We start from the raw sequence: 24,408 nt of genomic DNA, 5'->3' as shown, positions 1-24,408 counted from the left end.
CTCCCTTCAGTCCAAGCACAGAGAAAAGAAGATCGAAATTTATCTCCCGCATCATTCACGCAGTCACAATAGCAATTACTACTACTACTCGATCCTTTTCTATTGCGTTTGAATGAATGAGTCGGCAGATAATTCAAACCCTTCGCTCATCCATGAGTGGACTGAAGGAAGCTCTCTTAAACCATTTCTCACAATACAAATGAATGAGAAGAAATTACAAACATTAAAATTAATTGATGATAATTAAGTTTAAATCCCACACAAAAACCTTATGCACTAACTAATTAGAACAATATTACCACTTAAAGGATCACAAGGCTAATTTTGAATCAAATTGCGTTTGATGATTCAAATTCACCAATTTTATTTATTAGTTTGAAGTAAACTACCTAAACAACAATATATAATAATTTCTCTTATTAACACAAAATGAAATTAATTAATTCATATTTCACGTCTAAAATCCATAGGATCTAACTGTGGCATCTTTGAATTTCAGTGAGCTAATAATAACACATTCAAATGTTGGAAAGATTCACAGAATCTAACAAATCCATGTTTAACTCCTGGTTAAAAAAGAGAGAAAAAACAACCACTAAAACTCTTAAGTAATGATTTATCAAAGGAATTAGGTTTTTAAGCTTCAACAAAACACAGAATCCCTCAACTCTTAATACATGGGTAAAAGATTTAGAAATTAATTAAATTAGTACAAACAAGTTACATAATGGTAGTAAATCAAAAATTGGGGATGTTAAAAATGAACTAATGAGGTTTTGCATGAACCCTAACCCTAAGTGATAAGCTTCTTTACTTCTCTCCTATAAAGGAAGAAATAAAAACCCAAATGCAAAAATAGCAAAAACCCAAAAAATTAAGTATTTAATAAAAGACCATGATCATATCCATCAGTTAAACAGTGTTTTAGAGATGCAAAATTTATTTCCTTTACCTAATAAGAAAACCAAGCTTATAGGAAAAGAAAAACTCTTAACTCAAACAACAAAAGGGAACAAAAAAAACAAAAAAGAAATGCTTAGGTCACTTACCATAACCAAAGGCAAAACTTTTCCTCCATTAGAAGTAGCATTTACATCTTGATCTCCAGTTACACTGTTTAAAATGGGGAAAAACTTGTATATAGAGAAAGGGAAAAAAAAAAAAAACAAGACATGAAAAGGGTAAAAAGTGCATAAATCACGGAAGCTGAAGAGTAATAAATTGAAGCAGAATGCAGAGGAAGAAGAAGAGGAAATGTCACTATCTCCATGAGAGTCAGCGAAAAATAAAAAACAATAGAGAAAGCGATAGTTAATTAAAGATCTCTATAAATCTGCAGAGAAAGCTCATCCTCTTCCTCTTCCTCTTAAAAAAAAAGAAAAAAATAAAGCTTTTCTTTTCTTCCCCTTTTCTCCTCCCTTCCCTTTCTCTTATTCTTCCTTCGCTTCTACAGACTACATGGAAATGAAAAATGTGAAATTTAAAAGGATATGAAGTGGGCATGTAGTTGAACAGTAAGTGACACCTTGTACACCGCAAATCATATCATATCAATACACAGTTTTATATAAATATATATAAAAATAAATATGGGGAGAAGGAAAGAAAAGAGAAGAGTGGAGAGTGAAGAAGAGAAGAGTGGCGGTGGGGTTTTGATTTGATCTGCGGTTATCTAAATTGCACTGTAGGAAGTAGAGAGAGAGAGAGAGAGAGAAGAGCGTAATAGTAGAGTATAATATACTATATATGTATATATATAGAGTGTGGATGGATAAAAGCGAAAGTAGAGGAAGGTATAGGGTAGAGTAGAGAGGGTAGAGTCTAGAAATCGTACATGGATGGATAAAAAGGTAGGGTTTGAGGAGGCTACTCCAGACCCAATACCAATGTCACGACACAGCTGAAGTTACAGTCACTGTATGAATAAATGTGGTCCACGTCACCTCATTCACCTTTTCTGGGCAGTAGAAGAATATTGTTTTTTTTTTAAGTGACAATAAAAGTATTATATATATTAAACTCGGTTTATGTAAAACAATATAATTTTATACTAATATTTAATATTTTTTTTACCATTTTACTTTTTAAAATTTTTAACTTTTTTTAAGTAAAGTGTATTTAAAAAAAAAATCTCAAAGTGTATTATATAGTAAAAATTATTTAGATTTTTAGAGACATATAGAATAGGTTAGAGTGATTATAATTTTAAAAATAAAAATAAAAATTTTCAATTTGAATTGAACAAAAACCGTTGGTTAATTGCCATTTTTGAGCCTATTCAAATTTAAATTTTAACATTCATATAAATTTTATCGGTCCTTAAACTGTCAGTTTCAATTTAAAATTTTAAATCAAAGGTTCATATTTAATTTTAATTTATCTGCAGTATAGTTTGATTTTAGTTCAAAATGAACCGGTAGCTATGCCTGGTTAGTATTATCATTTCACAACTGATATTCCAAGTATTGTTAAATTTTAATGGACCGGAACAAAACAAAAATTCTCATTTCAAAGGAATATTTAGAATGGAAAAAAATGCATTTTTAAATTGCAAAATACATTGAAACAAGAATGAAATAAAATCTATTTCAATCAAATTACACACTCTATTTTTCAGTCTCCTATTATAATATATTGTTCCATTAGATTTAATAGTTTAAGTTCTGTACACTTATCACAAGATAGATAATCAGATCACAAAATATTTAAAAAATTTAGCTAATCACTTTAAAATTCGTCGATTTTTAAGTTTATTTTTAAATTTTTCATTAAAATTTCTTATTAGATGAACAAAATTTTTTAGAGCTCCTTGTATCATTTACATTGATTTGAGTGAGAGTGAAATTCTAATATATCATATTAAAGAAAAAAAAAAAAAAAAGAGCTAGCGGTTGAAAAGCAAAATTAAACATTGATGTATTTTAAATACCGTATGAAAATGTCTCATATCAATTTAATTATAAGAAAATTATAATCATAATTAATATTTAAATGTTGAAGAACCAAACATTTTATGGTCAATTGCAACCACCGACAACAAAACTTGATCGTTGACCTTTAATTACCATCAACTAATTGTAACAGTCAAAGTCAAATAAGCATTTAGTCATTTTCAAGAATGATTTTAAACACACATTTTTCTCGTATAAAAATATTATTTTTAGAAATATTATTATTTTTTAATTTATTTAATCAAATACTCATTCCATACTATAAAGATAGGTCTGTAACTTATGTTTTAGTATCGTAGTAGACAATTTTTTTATTATTAATTTATGAAAAAATGGACAAAAATCAAGAAGAAGCTTCTTGTTTTAGATCACTCCAAATGAATGAATTAATGCCCTCCAAATGTGAGGATGCCCTAAATTAGAAGAATGAAAGAGTCCCATGATAAGTGATTCTAAAGGCAAAAAACATGTCATGTGTTGTTATGTCATTGTGTATATATAAATACCAACATAATGTTTGAAGATATATAAAAACATAATTTCAAGAAATTGGACAGCAAGAGCTAACCCATCTTTGTTTGTCTGAAAAAAGGCAGCCACACCGCCATGGTCTTACCCACCATTTTTCTAAATTTTCCATAAAGCTCTTGCAATCAAAGAAGTTCTACAAAAGAATATTTAGCATGCAATTATCAATTTCATATTTGGCATCTTGTGCTTGTTGAGGAAATATCTATTTAATTATTTATTTAATTGTATAGGTTTTGAGAATGAAATAATATTAATTTTTTATTTTTTTAATTATGCTTAATTGTAATATCAAATTATTTTATCTATATGCTGTTAGGAAAAAAATTTCGTTAATATAATTAAATTTTATTTTTTGCTTTACTCTTATATAATATACTCTTATATTAGTATTTTAGTAATGTTAAAGTATTCATATTAGAGAATGGTTATTTTATAAATTACTTTTTAAATAATATACTAGAAATTGTATCATATTGGTTATCAATATCTAGTGATTAAAGAATCTAAAAATTCGTATTCCATATATAAGATTTATAAGTTAAATTATTAAATAGTTATGATTTATAATTAAATTGAAGGGTTTAACGAGTTATCGAAAATGTTTTAGATTTTTTCATAAAAAAATTTTTAGGTGTTAATTTATGTAATAAGGCATTTGACACCTGAAAATGAGAGCCAAACACATCCTAATTAAGCAATGATAATTAATAAGTCCAAAATAACATTCCTTTCAAAAAAAAAAAAAAAAAAAAAAATCCAAAATAACATCAGGTACAGTAAAGAAGGAAGCAGTCATCAGGTCGCAGCATCATCACTTTAACCTTTTCAGGATACAAAATTTAGACTGTAAAACTCAAAGCTGAAGATTCAAATCAGGCTGAAGCTTACCATTCATGAAGTTGAATTGCTGCGCTTGTGGATTCCAAAACAGCTCCTCAATAGGCTCTCCTTGAACATAATTCATTCTCCTGAATGATGGCATTTCTTGATGAGTTGATCCCTTTAACAACATAGAAGGTGAGCCCCACGATGGAGCTGGAGCCGGAGCCGGAGCCGGAGCCGGAACAGCATTGCTGGGTCCTGCCTCTCCATTTGGATACAGTAAAGAACTCGAAACCATAACAGAAGGAGGAGGAAGAGGAGGAAGAGGAGGAGGAGGAGGAGGTGGAACAGGTAAATTTTCATATCCTGTGAGAGGGTAATAAGATCCTGATGGAGTATGATTAGCTTTATCTTGAACAGCACTAATTTGCATAAGACTTGCCATAAGAAGGTCCGAATTGTAATTTGCTTTGGACGAACTATAATTAGCATCTTCTCCTAATCCACCATTAGTACAAACCATCTTTCCTTTATAGGAACCAGAAGGGTTAGAAATTTGGTTACTATAAGGATTCTGAAGAAAATATTTTCCTAGTTTCTTGTTTGCAGCAATTTGTGCTGCTGGTCCTAAATCTTTAACAAATTGCATTAGACTCTCTCTATATTGGCCACATGCAATAGGAGCCTGAAACATCATAAAAAAAGAAATTATCAGTATCAAAATACAATCAATTCAGATTCAGATGTTTAGACTGTAAGAAACGTTAATCTATTGTCTAAATTATAAACTTACATGGGCAAGCTGTTTTGGCATATTATAAACTGATGAAATGATCTTGTCATTCTCAGTGCGGAAGAAATTCTGAGGCAGATATGTCATACGCTTTTCAATTTCTGAAGAATTTAATAAACTCCTACCATTTCCTGGCAATGTTCAAAGCAAACAAGAATTTAAACTACAACGTTCAACCACATCTTACTACAATATATTAGATAATCACTTAGGTTTAAATCCTAATCATCACATTTACTCTCTCTCTCTCTCTCTATATATATATATATATAAATTCATTAAAAAAAAAGTATGACATTGGCCTTTAAACATAAGGTAAACACTAAGGAATGACTAAGGAAGTTGTAGTTCTCTAAGTGCAATGAATTTATCAATTTATCTTATTATTTAAATACATTTAAATTTATATTATAAATATTATTGTAATTTGCAGTTTGAAACTAATTTACTTCTCAAGAAATTGATTTACATACCAATATATTCAAATCATACTTTATGGAAAATAATTTCTTTGAAAGAGTACTTCATGAGAAGTATACTTCCTGAGAAATTGGCTATTTTGAAATCAAACGAGGTTTTAATTGTTTATCAGAACGATAACAGACTTATCTTTACTGGAAAAAAAAAAAAAGTAAAATGTTAGCAAACCTTGGTGTGATTTCTTACTCGATAGAAACTGATTATTGGTTTGACCAATGCGAGGCTTGAAAGCGAATGGTTGGTAATTAACTCTCTTATGATTAAGAGGAAGACCATGTTTTGAAGCAGAAGGTTTATTAGCGTCAGTTGCAACTTCCACTTGTGGTTTTTTACCAGAGCGTCTTCTTGTTCGCGTATACTCCAATTGAAAACTCTCGGGTTCAGTTCTTAAAGATCGAAAAAGCCTTTCAGCTAATTCACTTATAGCTCGAGCCTGAAAACAGTCAGGTTTTGCATTAATAATAATAATAATAATAAAAATAATTTTCTTGAAAAAAAAATTATAGTATAAGAGGTAGCTTACTTCTGTATAATATACAGTAGTTGAAGAATTGAACTTCATTGCGTTGCTGGATATCAGAAACACATCTCGCTGCGAAACAATTTGGACAAGTTAAGATCATTTGATGCTGGACATGGTGTTCCTGATAGAACTTTAGTAAATAAAAAAAAAAAAAAAAATACCTTTGGGACGTAAATGAGCTAAGCCGCTTTAAGTTAGTTGAGGTTAGGCTTGAATAAAACTAGTTTGATAAGTTTAAGGAGTAGAGTTCAACTCCGTTTAGTGAATAAGTTAAGTTAAAAGCTCAAGCTTAAATGAGCTAAATTCGAGTTCAGTTTTTTAAAATTAAATCGAATTTGAGTTTGAATAAACCTTTTGAGTTTGAATAAACCTTTAACGAGCTGAGCTCGAAACAAATTAAGTATGTTGACTTAACTCATTTGTAGCTCTACGTACTTAAATTTTAGATATTCTTTATTGTTTCAAACTTACCAATTTCAATCCCTATATACTATCATCGGTGAAAAATCTATTTAAGGCTTCAAGAGACTATAATGTTTTAGAATTTCATAATTTAGAGACTAAAATGTAATTAATTTCAAAATTTTATAAATAATTAAGCACAATTAACTTAAAATGTATTAGAGTGTCAAGTCATTAGCAAATTTCAGGAACAAAAATTGGTAATTTTTTTTTATGGCAATTAATCGGACAGAATATTCAACTCAACAGAGATACTGAATAAAAAGAAATTTGTTTAGTTCTGAAGCAAAACCTCAAACTGTTCAAAACTTGTGTACATTCCTTCCTGTAGTTTAGCCCTCATTGTGCCAAAATCCATTGGCTCTTTGATAATATTGTAATAGTCAGCCACCTTTCACACACACACACAAAAAAAAAAAAAAAAAAAAAAAAAAAAAAAAAAAAAAAAAAAAAAAAAAAAAAAAAAAAAATTAATGCACAACACTTCCTAAAAATGTGTTTTTGTTATGTAAAAATTAAAATAAAAAAATCATAGTCTAGAGGTTTTACATTGCATACCTGTTGGGGGTCAACTGGCTGTGCAAATATCTCTTGTGTGTCTCTCCTATATGTATATGTGTCCATATGAGATGAGAAAATAATGTTATATTCATATAGACACTACTTAAATAATAAAATTTTTTATTTTTTTCCTACAGTTTGTTTTCGTATAAAAAACTCTTGTGAATTATGATCGAGAGGATTCCGACACGAGACCTTCCGCTTCTCACTCTCTTACAGAAAGCGAGAAAAGCAATTATTCCACACTTATCGACTATATTGCAAATAATATTTAAACCAAACAAACGATGAGTATAATTTAAGATAAAAATAACAAATTAGTCCTTGAATTATACTTAAATTACTATATGAGACTTTTATTTTTAAAAATTAATTATGAGGCCCCTAACTCATGATTCTGTTAATATATTAGTCCTTCTAACCAAATTAACGTCTAGCGATTGATTTAAATATTGATCCCTAAATTATAGTCAAACTAATAATAAAATCTCTAAATTATGATCACATTAACATTTTAGTTCTTACTTTATGATTTCCGTAACACTTTGATCCTTCTGTTTTTTATGGAAAGACCAAAGTATTAAAAAATCGTAATTTAGGAATCTCATAATTAATTTTTCAAAATAGAAGTTCTCATGTGTTAATTTCATTAAATTTAGGGATCAATTTCTTATTTTCTCATAATATAATTACCTTTGCAGTACGTCAAGGATAAACTCCAGTGTTTCTTTCTTTGGCATCCCTTGTGAAGATGACAAATTTTCCATTTCTTTAACAAGAAATTAAATAGATTAATCACAACTTAAAAATTTAATTAATTGAAAATTATTATATAATGCTTATGTTATTTATTCATATTAATGGCTTACCAGCTTTTGTTGCATTGTCTTCGTGTTTTGGGTCTTCTCCTTCCTGTTTACAACTAATTAATGTAGTAAGAGAAGTTTGTAATATATGCTTAGATTAAATGATTTCTTGAATTTTAAAGCACTCTTATCAAAGAATTCCTAATAACAATCTGATTAATATTTTAGTCCTTATTATTTTAAAAATAACAGTTTTACTCCCTAAACTAACTTGGTGAAAACCAGTGAGGATTGCAAGCCAAGACTTGAAGTTATAAGGCAAAAGGAAAATACTCAAATTAGTGAAGGCAAAATAATATTTCCTCCCTCGGTCTTATTTTATTTGCTTGTTTTTTTTTTTTTGAAGTCCAAAAATATTTGTAAGATTTCTAAATTTATATATCTAAATAATTATTTTTCTCACGATAACATTTATAATTGTTATTAAATAACATTTTTTTTATTAATATCTTAAGAGTTAAGGGTAAAAAATGACAAAATAATTTTTATTGATTAAATTCTTAATATATATGTTTTGTCAAATCATGTAAACAAAATGAGACGAAAAGAATATATATTTTGCAAAAATTTTTAAGCCACACGGGCCATCAGTATCTCAGCAACTATTGAAAAAGCACAAAATTTCGAGAATTAAATGTTTTGCAATCTATTACTCTCTTTGTTCTAAAATATAAGTCATTTTAAGTATTTAAAGGATAATAAATGATATTTTTTCAATGTTTCCCTTATTTATATTAAATACAATAATTGTTTCACAATTTATCTTTAATTTTGAGATAAAGAATAATTTGGTAAAAAATCTTCAATTTTATTTTGTTGGAGATTTCTGGTTGATTTGATCCAATTCATTGGAAAATTGAGATTATTACCGATCCAGTTGAAAAATTGAGATAAAGAGGAGAGAATGATGTCATTTGGAGTAAATAAGTTACTATAAAGGTATTTTTGTCCCATCGCATTTGTTTTATTTGATTTTTATAAAAATTTATTATTATTATTTTTAAGTTGACTGCAAAAATTGATAAAAATTATTGACAAAGGGATCTTACAGTGTAACAGGTTCATAACACATAGATTAGATAGTGTAATTTTGAAAACTTATATTTTCACCGGTGTATTTGACCAAATAATAAGACCTTCCAAAATATAAATTTTAGCCAAAATATAAATCATTTTGAGTATTTTAAAGAGTAATAAATGATATTTTTTCAATATTACCCCTATTTATATTAAATTTTTACAAGTGATTCTTGATTTTGAGATAAACCATAACTTGATCAAATTAGCCTTATTTTTATTATAATTTAGGAGAATTAACTGCTTTTTTAATATCCATGAACGATTTATATTTTGGGACAAAGGGAGTAAATAAAGAGAATATATAGTAATTTACTCTCGAATTACTACTGTTGAAAAAATATTTATTATAATAAAATTTAGGTAAAACATTTTACTTGAAAGATTTAAATATAATTATAATTTTCTGATCGGTGATTGGGTGAAAGATAGATAAAGAACAAACAAATTGCAGTTATTTATAGAGGTAAATGAGTAAAATATAAATAAAATAAATGACAAGCAATTAGGACTAACAAAGAAGAAAGAAAGGAGAGAGACCTTGTGAGGAGTAACAGAATTAACTACCACTGATTGAAGACTTTTGCGCTTTCGTCCTCTCTTTCTAGCAGCTGGTAATGGTAATGGCGGTGACGAAGAAGCAGCTAGTTGTTTTGCGCGTCTTTGGAGAGCCAGCTCACGCGCTTTCTCCTCCAATGCAGATATTCGAGCACTCCTTCTAGATCCTGCTATGGCTTCCTTCCTTCTCATTTTTGTTTCTATAAACACAATTCTCCTGTAAAAATTAATCAGTTATTAATTAGGATTTTTTTTAAATTAATTAAATAATCTTTTTCTTTTGTTAGCATTTAGCTAGACAATCCTTTTATTAAGATTTTACTTATTTTTTTCATTAGTCAATTGAAAAAACACCTTTTATTTCGAATTTAATCTCCATGAAAAATCTTAATTTTATTATCAAATTTTATCTAATAATTTAATCTAAGCATATAAATTAGAATACGCAATGTTTCCGATTAAAGAAAAAATTTCAGATTTGATTTAATACTAATATGGAAAAGAATTTTTGAAAAGTTAATCAAGAAAAAAAAATTTCACCACATTTTAATGAAAAAAAAAATAACAGAAAATGTTTAATGAACGGTAAAAAAAATGAAATTGAACGATTATTTAATTAACTTTTGAAAATAAAGATTATAACTTGTGATTATGCGTTTCGGTTTCGGTATTTATTAGAATCGAAAAATACAAAAGAGAACGGCCCCACTCGAAATGGGCCACCATGTAGACTCCACATGGATTTGTGAGAGAAGTGAGAAAAATTGATGTTTTATGACTCTAGGATTTACAGGGCTGCTTTAATTTTATTTTCCTTTACTACGATCTAATCTATTATTTCTCAACAGACCATTTCAATTCTCTACATTGTTTTGTTTATCAATGAATTGATAATTTTACTTTTTTTTTTTTTCAAAAAAAAATCTTTGCTTTCTCCAAAAAAAAATGTCATCTTAGTCCAACCAAACTCAAACGCAACTCCAGCAACTCCAGAAAGAGAGAACAATAATATTCAAAATCAACATCAGCATGACAGTGGAGAAAGAAATATTTAATTAGACAATCAAATCAAAACTTCAATCTAAAAAAAAAAACAAAAGAAGAAGAAAAGGAACATTGGTAGATATACAGATGGGGCCAAAGCCAAAAAGATTTGGCCATCCAGAAGGACAAAATAGAGTAAAATGGTATACTCATGAGTATTCAGCAACAGAAGCAAGCACAGATGACAGAACAGAAGCATAACAGCAAAAACCAAACAATGCAGAAAAGAAATCACATGAGATCAATTAACAAATTAACTATCTTACCACTTAGAATAGGATTATCTTCCAAAACTGGCAAAATCCTCCAGTCCCTTCTCACTATTATGCAGCTCTTTTACCTAAAATGATAGACAAAGAAATTTAGAGACTTCTACACCAGCAAATTCAAGACTACTCTTCTGCATTTAAAATGAGATGCTGTGTGACCCTATTGGTGATATGGTAAGTATTACGTGGAACAATCAATTCGACAAATGTACGGTGATTCAAGCGCCAGTAACTTCCTGTTTGGTTCGACGACCTGAAATTGTCGACACATTTGGCACAATGACAACGCATTAGGTAGTGTCTTTTTCGACGCGTCAAAATCATCAAGTTTAGCCAGAAAACTTTCCAAAACGGCTACGTTGAACTGCTATAATAGACAATTCACTGTAAAAATGCATATACATAGACAATTCACTGTAAAAATACTTCCAAAACGGCTACGTTGAACCGCTATAATAGACAATTCAATGTAAAAATGCATATATATAGACAATTCACTGTAAAAATGAAAATGTATACGCGCATATGTTATCTGAATACTGAAGAGCAAATACCACAGGAAAGCCAACTATGCATACAACCGCCAAGCTACAGCGTGTTTGCGGTCACAGACGAGTAAATACTATCCTACTATGGCAGCTTCTTTCGTCTCCCTATTTGATCCACAAAAGATTATTATGGAATGTACAACGAAACACAACGATATGATAAAAGTCAACACTTTCCTGTATCAGGCGATTAATTTATGGAATCACACCGAAAAGCAAACATCAGCATTTCTAAAATTGCACAAAGCTTTATTATGATATCTAAAAATGATGCGATACAAAATTTGTAGTATCTATCAACTTTGGTATATTGTTAGTATACAACTATGATGAGATGCAAGTTTATCTTTCTATATCCTGCCTCATTCAATCTAAGGACCAGAAATAAGCACGATAGAAAATTTAGATATACAGTTTTCCGATGGCTTTTGATTTGTGCAACTCACGAATTTGTGAAGGCTATGCTCTATCTCACCATAAGTTCAGTTCCAAATGTCTTCTCATGTAGCAAGAGAGGTTGCTATCTTTCTTCCATGACACGTGTTCCTTAATATACTCATTCGAGAATGCAATCAAATAGGTCTCGTACCCAAGTAGCAGGAATCACTCGGCCAACATTCTATTTGTGTGGTTTCAGGAAGGTGGAAGGATTATTAAACAAGAAGAAAACCGTTATGCCTCCAATTTAATAGCTGTATCAATAGCATCCACGGTACTATTTTGCTGTGTCCATAATTGTGCATATCTTCCTGCCTTGGTCAACAGAACTTCATGGGGTCCCTGCTCAACAACCTTCCCATTCTCCAGAACTATTATCTGAAAATCATATTTGAAGGAATGGAAGATTATAAATAGGTAGTATAGGTATTAGAAGATCAACAGACTGATTAATGCCATGGTGTACAGATAGCAACAAACTTTATTGAATACACTATTTTGTGTTGGAGCATCCAACTAAAAGCTTAAATTAGAAGCTGAACAGGCCTACAATATATAAGTAATGTTCAAAGGCAACTAATGAAGGACTCTCTTTTCTAATACTGAAATATCACTGGCAAACTCAAAAACACTCCTAAAATGCGGCTAACTTATTTTTCTATAGAGTGTCAATGGGTTCAGTTTCAAATTGAGCTACAACAAATTAACTGAATTCTTTTGAATACAAAACTGAAGAAAAATGAATTTGGGAAGAAACCAAACCACAATAACCGAAATAATAAAAATAAACCCAATCTGGTCTTTGAACTAGCAAAGGTAAAGGGTTACACCTTTAAGGTTTGTTAAGGATTAGTTGTAAATAGAACTCTATTAGGAGTTGTAAATAGAACTCTATTAGGAGTTAGATTCTAAATAGGTTTATAGTATCTTGTATGTGTATATATATGTGTCCCTATTGATGAATCAAATATAGAAAAATATTTTCCCACATTAAATCTACAAGGTTCAACCAGGGTTAAACTGGAGTTTACCCAAAACTCCATTAAATAAATATTATATATGATAATCCTTTATTAAAAAGTGATTTATTAGAAGTAATAAATTTAATTAAATATTACAAATAAATTACTAAAATAACATACTTAAATTCAATATATAAATTTCATATAAATATTAATTCGAAAATTTTAATTGAAATATGAATTAAACAATAGCAGTGGAAGAAGTAACTAAAATAAGTCTTTACACGAACATGTTTTGTTTATGCTAAGAAAAATAAAAAATGAAATTGGATTTGTTTCATTTTGCACATGATAAATATGAATAGCTTCTAAGCCACAAGAAATGTAATACAATTTTGTCATAGAAACTGATTAGATAATAATTTGACCAATTACCGCATATACCCAGACTCAGATCAAATAAAGGAGTTGTTAAGCAATTTTTGGGTCGACAACTCCTCAAACCACAATTAGAGATTATGGCTCTACCAACTAAGATCCAACCAGGTTGACTGGTTCAGCAATTATGCTAATTGGTTCTCACAAAGATACTTTATTTCTGTCCAAGTATTATACTAGGATCAGACCTATTCTTTCATCGGACTGGAATCAACCATAAAAGGGTAACCAATGCACAAAGCATCCAACATTTGTACGCTCTAAGGACCTTCACATCACAAGTGGATTAACTCTATTGTTACACCCAAAAACCATCCTCAATTGAAATCAACCATAATCAATGAAAAAAAAAAAAAAATCAAACACAAAATAAATCCACTAAATCACCCGGGGGGGGGGGGGGGGAAGCCAATTACAGAAACTAAAAAGCATACGTTTGGTCAGCTCTTTTTAATTGAACTGAAAAATGCTCACCCCCATTTTTGGCATTCACAAATCTAATGGTATGAATAAAAGGGAAATCTCATTATCATGTGCCAAGGATATTAAGCAAATATTCTTTTCAATAAAATTGATTTTGAAGAGATATCCCAACTAATGAGCGAAATTTGGAAGCAAGGCATCTAGAAGTGGGTATTCATTAATGTTGACATAAATAAATATAAGTGGAGAGAGAGAGGAAGACTTAAAAGTATCTGAAGTTGGGTGAAAATGGAAATCACTAGACTTAATTTGAAGTCAGGATAAGGATTTGGTATGATAAAGCCGCTACCTTAAAGACCAAACCCACCCCCGCGCCCCACCCCCCCCCCCCCACCCCGGTGGGGAAAAAAACCACTAGCAGGGTGTATGAATAGAGTTTTGAGTAACAATATAGGTCATTGTTAGGGGGTGCTCCTTGTTCGGTTAGAACCAAATTAAAACCAACAAAATAGAAATCCAGTTTCAGTTGAGTTTGGTTATTATCTTAGAACCTTTTTGATTTTTGGTTGCCTGATAAATACTAATGATATTAACTGAAATATCCGATTTTCATTAATTAATATATAAATTCTCTAATATTTTTATTAATATCTTAAAACTAAAACCATATTTTCTTATAAATACATATAGTTAATAATGGATATTATAAATTACTGTTATTCAATTATAATTTATGAACTACTATAACTGAAATCTACACCATTATTCCATCAAATCATGTTTCTTCTATAAACTTTAAAAATATTCATATCAATTAGCACCCTAAAATTTCAGAATCATAAGAAAAGGACATTGTTTGTGAATGCTTACCTCATCGCATTGCATCGCAGTTGTAAGCCTATGAGCAATAAATATTGAAGTTCGATTATTGGCTAATGACTTCAGTGCACTTAATATCTCTGCTTCTGTGGTGCTGTCAAGTGCACTTGTAGCTTCATCACACAGCCTGATGAAATCAAACCATCCAATTTATATATACGATTAACTGGGAAGAAAATAGCTGGTATACATTTCACTTTCGTGAGGATCACTATTTAAACTTTATATGGATTTGACATCTTGAGTAATTTGAGTCCGAGCTGCAAGATTAGGTTCATAGTTGACAAAGGATGCATAGAATATATCATTGGTAATACTATAAGCTACACGGTAAATGCTACGTTCAGGAGAAAATTGCTTCCACAAGCTTCAGAAGTACAATAACTGAATTGTAGAAATCATTGGCTATTTACATGCTGCAAAGAGAGATTACCATACAACAGCATACCTATTAGAAAACTATGACAATAGAAATAGTTCATAGTGCAAAGCGTACAATATTCCCTGCAACCAGCACTAAATGTAAATAGAATGAGAATATCGACATTACAAAATAGCCAAATAATGCTGGTTCAACCAAACTAGCAATGCCTACCAAATAGTTCCATCACTGGGAAGAAATACCAAAAACTACACATGTTAAAAGTGCATGATAAATGAAACAATGCTTAAATGATTTAAGTTGATTTTGATTAGATTGTCAGTGTTGGGTAATTTAAGTTTGATTTTGAGAGATAATAGCCTATTCAAGATATAATATATGCATAAAAAAGTTTGACCAAGAAGAAGAATGGAGTGCTTACAGAATAGGAGGTGCTTTCAAAAATGCACGTGCCAATGCCACACGCTGCTTCTCACCACCACTTAACTGAAGCAAAATTGCATGACTATTAGAAGGTGAACAGTTCACTGCTATGCAGATAATGCATCTCCATTAAAGTATTAATTAAATAGTATAAGCTCTTTATTCTGCATTGCATTTTCCCATGTAGCTTTCAATATCCCAGTACTGCAGAACCCTAGGTTCTCCATCTTCAACATAAACCAAATATATTGGTAGAGGCTACAACTTTATATAGAGAAATAAAATAGAAAACTGTAAACCCTAGAAAAATAGTAAATTATTTATTAACTTTCCGATTGCTAGAACGGCTTAAAAAAGAAAAAAATTGCGAAAAGGCCTCTTGGGTCATGATTGGCACCTATACCAATGGGAATCTGCATCACATAGTCTATTCAATTTCTCATCAAATGTGTTTTAATGAGTGTTCTCATAGCTGAAGTTAACATCGAACAGAGAAACTCAGAATTAAGTTCATTGGTTCGATGGCTAAACCACAGGTTTTTTGATAATATTAACTTGCAAATATTATTAGTTAATAATGTACAAAATTTTACTTACATCATAACATTATATGTATGCATATCATAATTTTTATATGTGATTGTGATTTCAAAACTCAGAAATATATATATATATATATAATACAGACATGCACAAACACGTAGACAAGTATACAATGTCCCTTGGTGGTTTAAAAGAAAAGGTGACTTTATTCCCATGGAGTATGAGAATGATGTAGCAGTTACTAGTTTTCCATTTCTAGTTATGATCATTTTGGCAGGAAAGCAAATCTTTTAAACATACAACAGTAACTCAGTCAAGTTCTTGAGATGGGTGTACACAACCATACCCAAGAATGCATTTATTTATTTAATTCAATAGACTTCTTACCTTGAGCCCTCGTTCCCCTACCACAGTAGAATATTTCTCAGGGAAGTTCATGATAGTATCATGGATTGCTGCACGTCGAGCAGCATCATACACCTGTGTGTAAGTAAGTGTTAAGCAAATTATAACCAAGCACAGTCAACACTTTCATAGTCAACAAATTTAAGAAGAGACAAGACACACTTCCTCCTCTGTTGCTGAAAGACGACCATAGTGAATGTTGTGAAATATTGTATCATTGAAAAGTACCTGCACATTGAGTAAGAGTAGCAGACTCATCCACATCACTACTTCGCAAAATCTTACAAGGGATCTCTTAATTTATCAGGAAAATAGGAAAAATAAATAAAAAACAACTGAATTACTGAAAACTTAACTGTATCTTGTGGGACAACACCAATACACCTTCGCAGACTATCTAGTGTCACATCCCGTATATCTTGGCCATCAATTCTTATCTGTCAAAAAGAAAAGGAAAGTTTCTAATACCAGCATCAGAACCAGTAAAATTGTTAAGCAACATCATTATGGATCAAAGAAATAAGCTCTAGACAGGAAGCAAAGGAGTGAAAGAAACTCCAGAGAGAGTTCTTTTATTTTTCTGTTTGTTTTTGATTGATTATTCCACCAGATTTAAAAGGAAAACTTCAGAAAAAGAAAAGTTAAAAATTGATTGGACCCTTAAACTATTAACAAATGAAAATTGAATTGATCAATTGACCTGTAAGCTAGTAAAATGAAAGCGTCAGTTCTTACACTTCCAGAATGAGTGTCAAAGAACCTGAAGAGCAATCTAAGAATAGTTGACTTGCCTGCAAGGATATACCAATCAAGATTAATTAACATGGCAGCAAACTAACTAAATGAACAGAAATTCCTTTATCTAACAGCATGGGTATTACTTCAAACAAAACGCATACAAATTTCGCGTTGTTAAAAATCATAAAAGAAATTGCTCAATCTAACAGGAGTTTGGAGGTGGGGGGCTACTGCCACCACGTTTTCTCCCATTTTTTTTTGAATTTGTTTTTGCTCTTCTTTAGCAGCAAGTGTTCCAGCTAGCAAAAAAGATACTCTCATTGCTTGCTAGCCATTACGACAAGTTAATTACGCCTTATGACCTATGTAGTACTTCATGCGTTTGGTAAAATTAGAACAAAATGCTTATATAAATGCTTAGGCAACCCCAGCACATAAGACCAATGTTACCATGGACTGGAATGTGCCAATTTGAAGAAATAATTAATGGATAAAGTTATCACGATAATTGTTCTGATGTTTAAAAAAATGATGCAAGTACAAATGGATGAAGGTAATAGGAACTCCAACAAATGAAAGCCTTACCACTGCCACTTGTGCCAACAATAGCCACACTTTTCCCAGCTGGCACAACAAAAGATATGCCATCAAGAATCTTTCTTTCCACCAGGTAACTGTTACAAGTTCCAACTTTAGAACATGAGCAATTAAACATATTGATGATTAAATATCTGTAAACTTAATCTTCCAGAGATCTATACTGTGTTCTTTCAAATTATCTGCAGTTGTTTGATATTGATATTACATCAAGAGTCTAAATTAGTAATTTTTCAAAAGAAAATCATAAAATTGATTAAGGCAAGCCCAATAGTCTATAACCGCAAGGGCTAACAACCAAAAAAATCTAATAATAACATGCCTTTTCAATTGTATCCATTTTTGTTAGAATTATCAATAGAGATTTAACATTGATAAAAATTATAGCCAACAGTAATGAAAGAAAGCACCAATTGTACCTGAAGTGTACATTATCAAACTGAATGTTGCCCCCATCTAACTTAAGAGGCTTTGCATTATCTTTATCTCTAATATCAGCCCTTTCCTGAAAAATCATTAAAACAGAAAAATTTAACCAATGCCTCTCAAAATAAACATAAATTTAAATAACTTAGATCAATAAGCAGATGTTATTTGCATATATTTTTTTACACTTCTTATTCTTCCATGCTTCCATAAAGGAAAAAAAAAAGAGAGAACAAAATCAGTTCACAATGTAAGGATTGTTTCAAAACGTGACAAAAAAGAAGAAGAGGATGCAATATGGAGGAAAAACAATGAAACCAAACGTCAACTCCTGAACTGCAAGAAACTTATGGGAAGATCATTTATGACTACCTCAAGTAATTGAAACATGGACTTCATGTCAACAAGACTCTGGATGGTCTCACGATAAACACTGCCAAGGAAATTAAGTGGAAGGGAGAGCTGGAAGAGAAGCCCATTCACCATAACCTGCATTTTATATATAGATACAAAACTTGTCGACCATCAATTAATCATTTCAACACAATATAAAACTTTTCTAACAGGTGATTGTATGAAGTGTTACCAAATCACCAACAGTCATCTGGCCATTCATAATCCCATGGGAACATAACACCATAGCTACTGATAAAGCTGTACTAAATATAACATTTTGACCAAAATTCAGTAAAGCAAGACTTCTCTGTGTTTTAATTGCCGCATCTTCATATCCTGGAAAAAATCATAGTCAAATAGTGAGAACAGAGAAGTAAAAACTGAAGCATTATAAAGTTGCAGGACACAATACACGCACAAAAACACTCTTAGAAGTGCTAAATAAAATATATTAATGTAATATAGCACGAAAAAGATATTTCTGCCACAGTGCATTAAATGCAATGGACTATTATTTTGAGTTAATAACTTGTTGGATAGCCAACCAAAAAATTGCCCGCTCAAAATCAAAAAAAATTATGAAGCAGGCTTTTACAGGCCCGCGGCAAGGATTGTGTCAGCAAGTTGGTGAGAAGAATTCAGTCGAGGTTGTTTCAATTGAGTGCAAGAAGGGGAAACTAGAAAGAGTGGGCAGTTATATTTAGTTTTGTTCAGTTTTTTTTCTGTAAGTGTTACTTCCTTGCATTTTGCATGCATCATAGGATGAGTTTCATATTGGGTGGTTATTAGCGCTTACTCTTTTGTTCAGTTGTATTGAAAAATTTGTGGGTCATGACAGTTTTAAACACTCCTAAAGGTTTGGCTTCGGTAAACTCAGAGGTCAAAGACTTCTCTCTAACAAGCTCTTGTTATTTTCTTTAACAACTACAAGATAGGTCACAAAGGTAGGAAAATTCATAAATACAACCACTTCTCTCGAATCCTCATTGGTTTTCAATTAGATCATCTGTAACTAGATCCCATACTCAGGACTATAACAAACACAAAAACTTGAGTAGTTTTCCTAGAGAAGTTCCAGGGTATCATTAGGAAATAGAATTTTGCTCATGCAATGATAACAAGATAACAATTTACAAGTTGAAGCAGCACAATCACAAACTAAACAGAAAGCAGACCCAGAAAAAAATTAAATGAAAACTATATAATTATATGCACTTAACTGCAAAGTTATATAAACTATTTCAGTTTTTTCAAATTTCCAACTTCCCTTAAGTTATAAGTTAATTTGAGGCTGAGCTGTGCTAGAATGACAATTTTCTAGCATAGAAATTATAAGTCCTTCTAGGAGCCAGGCATAAGCTCATTGACACATATTCAGGCACGCAGCAAAAGATCAGCAAAATGCATAAGTTATACCAAATCTTTATGAATCTGAGAATCTCTATCACCCACACCCCAAATGAAAATGTGTGATTATAGATATGGTTATTGAAACGTCAGATATCAAGGAACTACTAAATGAAACTTCGCATTAATCTATTAAGTAGATGAATAAAATAAATAAAACTAGATGCTTAATCTACTTACTCTTTAGGAACTCATCATATTTAACAGCTTCATAAGCTTCATTGTTGAAATATTTGACAGTCTAAAACATGGAATTGAAAAAATAGGTAAGATAGCCAAGAAAAAAAAAAAAAAGAATTGAAAAATAAATAATAAAAACAGAATTCAGAAATAAAAAATTAGAATCTCACCTCATAATTGATTAGAGAATCAATTGCCCTTGTACTAGCATCATTATCAGCTTTATTCATGGCCTTCCTATACTTGGTCCGCCACTAGAAAACAAGGAGCCATTAAAATCATATTGACCAACATATAAAATCTTACTCACTTGAGAAATAAGATTCAAGAGAGAAGGAAATGAAGGCAGCCCGTCTTAATATCCCTCCACCTGCACCCCCTAAAAAATGGCATTGGAACAGGCCTTAGCGCAAGGAAAGGCTAAATGAGAATGGTTTATTTGAGTGTCACTTTTTTCATCGTAGTTTAGGAATGGACATTCCAACATAGGATTTCCGGTTGTTGCTTGGAAAATGAAGAATCCAAAATTTTTTTTAGTTGATAATTTTTTGTTGCTCAATTTATTTTAGGTGATGTTTGATAACACTATTTAACGCATAAAATTGAAATTTTCACTAGTTATTAGTTTTAGTTGTTTGATAACACTTATTTATTTATCTCTTAAGGATTGCTTGGTACAACTGATGCAAGCATTAGATTTTCAGCAAACTTAGGAGTAATTTTGTTGGCCAGATGGATATAGCTAGTTGCAACAGAATTTGCTCCGAGTCCAAAATGATTTGTAGAATTTTTTTTTTTTTTTTTTTTTTTTTGTTGGTATTCCTTTATTGCTCACATTAATTTAGGTGGTGTCTTTGTTGCTCACATTAACAACAACTAAGCCTTAATCCCAAACTAGTTGAGGTCGGTTGTATATATCCTTTGTTTCCATTCTGATCTATTCATAACTAAACCCACATTAATGCCAAGAAGTAGTAGATCTTTGAGACAACTTCCTTCCATGTGGTTCTAAGTCTACCTCTTCATCTTTTGGCACCCTCCACAATCGACATATCAACCATTCAGTACTTAAAATTAAAATTTTCAGTGATTATTAGTTTTAAGTTGTTTGATAATGCTTATTTACATACCATTAGGGCCCACTTGGCATTGTTATTATAAGTAGCACACTTTGGGCCAAAATTATAAGCAATTTTCTTGGAGTCTATGTGTAGATTCTTGCAATAGAGTTTTATACAAGTGCAAAACTGATTTGGGAAAAAGCTCATATTTTGAACTTTTTAGTTTTTCCTAAAGCAGTTTTGGACTCGTACAAAACTCTACTGCAAGTGGCTAGATCCATTGGCAAACAAAGTTTCTCATAATTGTGGACCAAAATCTGGCTACATAGTGTTATTAGAATCTTACAATTGCAATTCGAATCATATGATTCGAGTCAATTCCCATGCGCAATGATATGAATCTTACCGGTCAATCAGAATTGACATGAATCGTATGCTTCAAATCTTTAAATTCAATTTGATTCTCAATTCTCGATTCTTGATTCTGAAAATAAGGATTTCAATTCTTGATTTGATAGCTATGCCGACGTATAGTAGCAATGCCAAATGGGTCCTTAAAATACTTAATTAATGTAAATTCACTTAAAATGATAAGTTAATAATCTTAACCTAAAATTTGCACCAAATACAATAAGTCACTGAGCTCTAAAACATATTTGCAATTAGAAATTTAAACAATTAATTTTAATCTTATCAAATACCACCTTAAGCAAAAAGAAACCTGATACATTTGTAAAAATTCATCATATCTTTAATTTCTTTTCAAGAATGAAAACGAAGTGGACTAATGTCTGATTCTATTCCTGTTTTATGGTTAGAATGGTACTAACAAACCCATGCTGCATAACAAAATGAATGAAGATAAATCTGCAGCAGATGGCAGTAATAGAAAACAAAACTGAGTACTCAATAATTGTTAAGAACCTACATGCATGTGGGAAGAAAGAATTGCAGAAGATACGTTACCTGCGTCACAGACAATGTGAAAGCAACATATGCTGCAACTGAAAGTGAAGTGATCCATGCAAAAGGGGCTCCGAATTTGTATGCCAAAATACCTGCCACCATAGATATCTAAAAGGATGTGTGTTAAAAGGCTATCAATGATGTTCAAAAGCAAACAATCTCTTCAGTGGAGACATATTACTTTGTTAGGTTGTAACTGAGAAATTGATGGGTCAGTATAGACAGATATATATCACGTATCCACATCATAGACAACTATAAGGCCGCATCAAAGAGAACTATAATTAATACTGTAAATATCAGATGCAAAATAAACTAGATCTGGCCTGTAATGTTATGAAAAAGGGTGAAGATATAATCATACCTCTAAGATAGTTGGCACAACATTGAACACCATTGAAGAGAGGATAAAATTTATTGCACGGCTACCACGGTCAATTATTCTATTTAACGCACCAGTTTCTCGACTAGAAAGATAGTAAACAAATTGGAACAGAAGAATATAGTAAGTAAGTTGTTAAAAACACCATTTAATAGAAGCAATATGTATCAAGAAAAATACCTAAGATGGTAGCGGAGGTCCAAGTCATGCAAATGTGAAAACACCTGCACTTTTAAAATACAATTGTATTAAGTAAAATGGAAGGAAATGTGAGATACAACAGCAGAAGCAGACCAACAAAGTATCTTAATCAAATGAAGCTTTGATGAAAACATGCTAAAGCAGAAAGAAAGCATTAGAACATATCATAATTTACCTTCCTAGACACTTGACGGATTGTTCGCAGAGCTACCTTAGAGAACACAGCAGTCCTCAATTCTGCCAGAATAGAGTTTCGCCCAAATATAAGAAGAAAAAAAATGAAAAAAAGGTCAAAAGTCTAAAGAGCAAGTGTACATGTATAAAAGAATTACCATTGAAAGCAGAAGCACAAGAACGGGCAATGCCATATCCAATGAGAACAGAAGCAGGGGTAGCAAATAGCGCAATGAGAGTAGAATTAGCAGTGGTAAAGGAAGCAAGGGCAGTAGCATTGCCAGTGGCAGTAGTCAACCAATCAACAGCAAGCTTAAATAGAAAAGGGACCTGAACGTTCAAGACCTTAGCACCAATAAGAAAGGCAAGAGCAGTCACAACCCTTAAGCGAAACTCCAAATTATCTTTCATCCATAAATAACTGGCAAGTGTACGAAGAATTTTCACATCAGCAACTTGTTTCTCTTCTGGTTTAGCAGAACTAATAGATGGTTTAGCTCCATTGTCCTTATTAGGATTGGCAGCAGAGCTTGAGAACAATACACGCCCATTTAACATTGCACTCTGTTAAAATATGGATATAAATTAGGCCGAAATTAAAGATTTTTTTTTTTTTTCAAAAGAAGGAAACAGTATGAGCTATGCAATCATGTTTAACAAACCGGTTGCCTGGAAGCAGCGGCTGAAAAAGGAGAATCGGAGAGGAAAGAGTTGCAATTGAGATGATGTCCAGTGGAACCAGAACCAGAAATTCTTCGATTCTTCCATGGAAGAGGCTGCGTTGTAGAGTATAATCTATTGCTGTTGCTATAGTTGGTTAGCGAAGGAAAATTGATATAAACAGAACTGCCACCAACAGTGGCTGTGCTTCTAATAAGAGAAGAACGGAAGCAAGTGATTGATTTCTTGTAAGAATCATTGTGGAGAATAAGCTCTCGAGCGCCACACCTAATCCATTTGGACGCAACGGCTGCTCCTAACATTCTTGCTTACTTCTTCTTCTTCTTCTTGGTGTTATCGTTGTTACTGTTGAATCCAAATAAATAAACGGCGGAGCCGCGGCGGTGCAGGGTCTGAGAACTGAGATTGAGGTTTTCGGCCTTTTACGACATCGGTTTCAATAGAATCTGTTTAGCCAATCATATTTTACCTCAGATTGGACACCAACTGTTTCTGCATTAGTTCATGATTCTGTATTTAACTGCGATTTTGGTAAACGTTCGGTTTGAGACATGATATGACAGGTTGTTCATCACATTTATAATTCATATTTTCTCTCTCTTTTTTTTTTAAATGATTCTTTTCTGCTTGTTAAAAAGATGACGATACATAATTTTCTCCCTTATTTTCACCGAATAATTATTTATCCCTTTTAACTTTGCAAAAGACCTCGTCCACCTTAATTTTTATTTTTTTAGTTATTTCACTCCTTACCAAGCTGATCAGTGGAGCGTGAAATAAATAGCTGTACAGAGTGTGTGAACTAGGCATGGCTGGTTTAC

The 24,408-nt window shown here is 31.4% G+C and overlaps 2 protein-coding genes across 4 annotated transcripts; both read right to left on the bottom strand.

Annotated features, from left to right (window-relative positions):
• Positions 1 to 4,151: 4,151 nt before the first annotated feature.
• Positions 4,152 to 11,572, bottom strand: LOC105640568 (uncharacterized). 3 transcript variants are annotated; one of them, XM_037641328.2, is made up of 10 exons: positions 10,935 to 11,572; positions 9,607 to 9,841; positions 7,993 to 8,035; positions 7,817 to 7,892; positions 7,112 to 7,166; positions 6,855 to 6,953; positions 6,101 to 6,169; positions 5,746 to 6,010; positions 5,098 to 5,228; positions 4,152 to 4,989 (listed from the first exon to the last, which is right to left on the bottom strand). In XM_037641328.2, the coding sequence occupies exons 2-10, from the start codon at positions 9,814 to 9,816 to the stop codon at positions 4,336 to 4,338; spliced, it is 1,602 nt and encodes a 533-aa protein (XP_037497256.1). In that variant the 5' UTR covers positions 9,817 to 9,841; positions 10,935 to 11,572; the 3' UTR covers positions 4,152 to 4,335. The 3 variants fall into 3 exon arrangements, with proteins under 3 accessions (XP_037497256.1, XP_037497259.1, XP_037497257.1); XM_037641331.2 differs by having other exon boundaries at positions 5,764 to 6,010; XM_037641329.2 differs by having other exon boundaries at positions 7,121 to 7,166.
• Positions 11,573 to 11,713: 141 nt separating this feature from the next.
• ABCB25 (ABC transporter of the mitochondrion 3) lies at positions 11,714 to 24,179 on the bottom strand. Its single transcript, XM_012222387.4, has 19 exons — positions 23,569 to 24,179; positions 23,065 to 23,470; positions 22,908 to 22,969; positions 22,712 to 22,755; positions 22,514 to 22,616; positions 22,150 to 22,257; positions 20,293 to 20,376; positions 20,123 to 20,183; positions 18,726 to 18,871; positions 18,512 to 18,628; positions 18,133 to 18,218; positions 17,702 to 17,790; positions 17,114 to 17,169; positions 16,735 to 16,815; positions 16,541 to 16,606; positions 16,361 to 16,453; positions 15,429 to 15,493; positions 14,617 to 14,752; positions 11,714 to 12,301 (listed from the first exon to the last, which is right to left on the bottom strand). The coding sequence occupies exons 1-19, from the start codon at positions 23,887 to 23,889 to the stop codon at positions 12,158 to 12,160; spliced, it is 2,268 nt and encodes a 755-aa protein (XP_012077777.1). The 5' UTR covers positions 23,890 to 24,179; the 3' UTR covers positions 11,714 to 12,157.
• Positions 24,180 to 24,408: the final 229 nt, after the last annotated feature.

Source organism: Jatropha curcas, chromosome 9 (genome assembly GCF_041381405.1).
Source record: "Jatropha curcas cultivar XTBG-Jc1 chromosome 9, XTBG_Jcur_1.0, whole genome shotgun sequence".
Taxonomy (NCBI): Eukaryota; Viridiplantae; Streptophyta; class Magnoliopsida; order Malpighiales; family Euphorbiaceae; genus Jatropha; species Jatropha curcas.
Note: the sequence above shows the minus strand (reverse complement) of the source record. Positions and strands in the feature narration are given on the sequence as shown.

Coding starts and splice junctions, on each gene's coding strand:
- LOC105640568 (XM_037641328.2), bottom strand. CDS start 9,816: ATGAGAAGGAAGGAAGCCATAGCAGGATCTAGAAGGAGTGCTCGAATA. Junction 6,954..7,111: donor ACCCCCAACAGGTATGCAAT/GTAAAACCTCTA, acceptor TGTGTGTGAAAG/GTGGCTGACTATTACAATAT. Junction 4,990..5,097: donor TGCCAAAACAGCTTGCCCAT/GTAAGTTTATAA, acceptor ATGATGTTTCAG/GCTCCTATTGCATGTGGCCA.
- ABCB25 (XM_012222387.4), bottom strand. CDS start 23,889: ATGTTAGGAGCAGCCGTTGCGTCCAAATGGATTAGGTGTGGCGCTCGA. Junction 22,617..22,711: donor GACCTCCGCTACCATCTTAG/GTATTTTTCTTG, acceptor CTATCTTTCTAG/TCGAGAAACTGGTGCGTTAA. Junction 15,494..16,360: donor TAGGGGAACGAGGGCTCAAG/GTAAGAAGTCTA, acceptor ATTTTGCTTCAG/TTAAGTGGTGGTGAGAAGCA.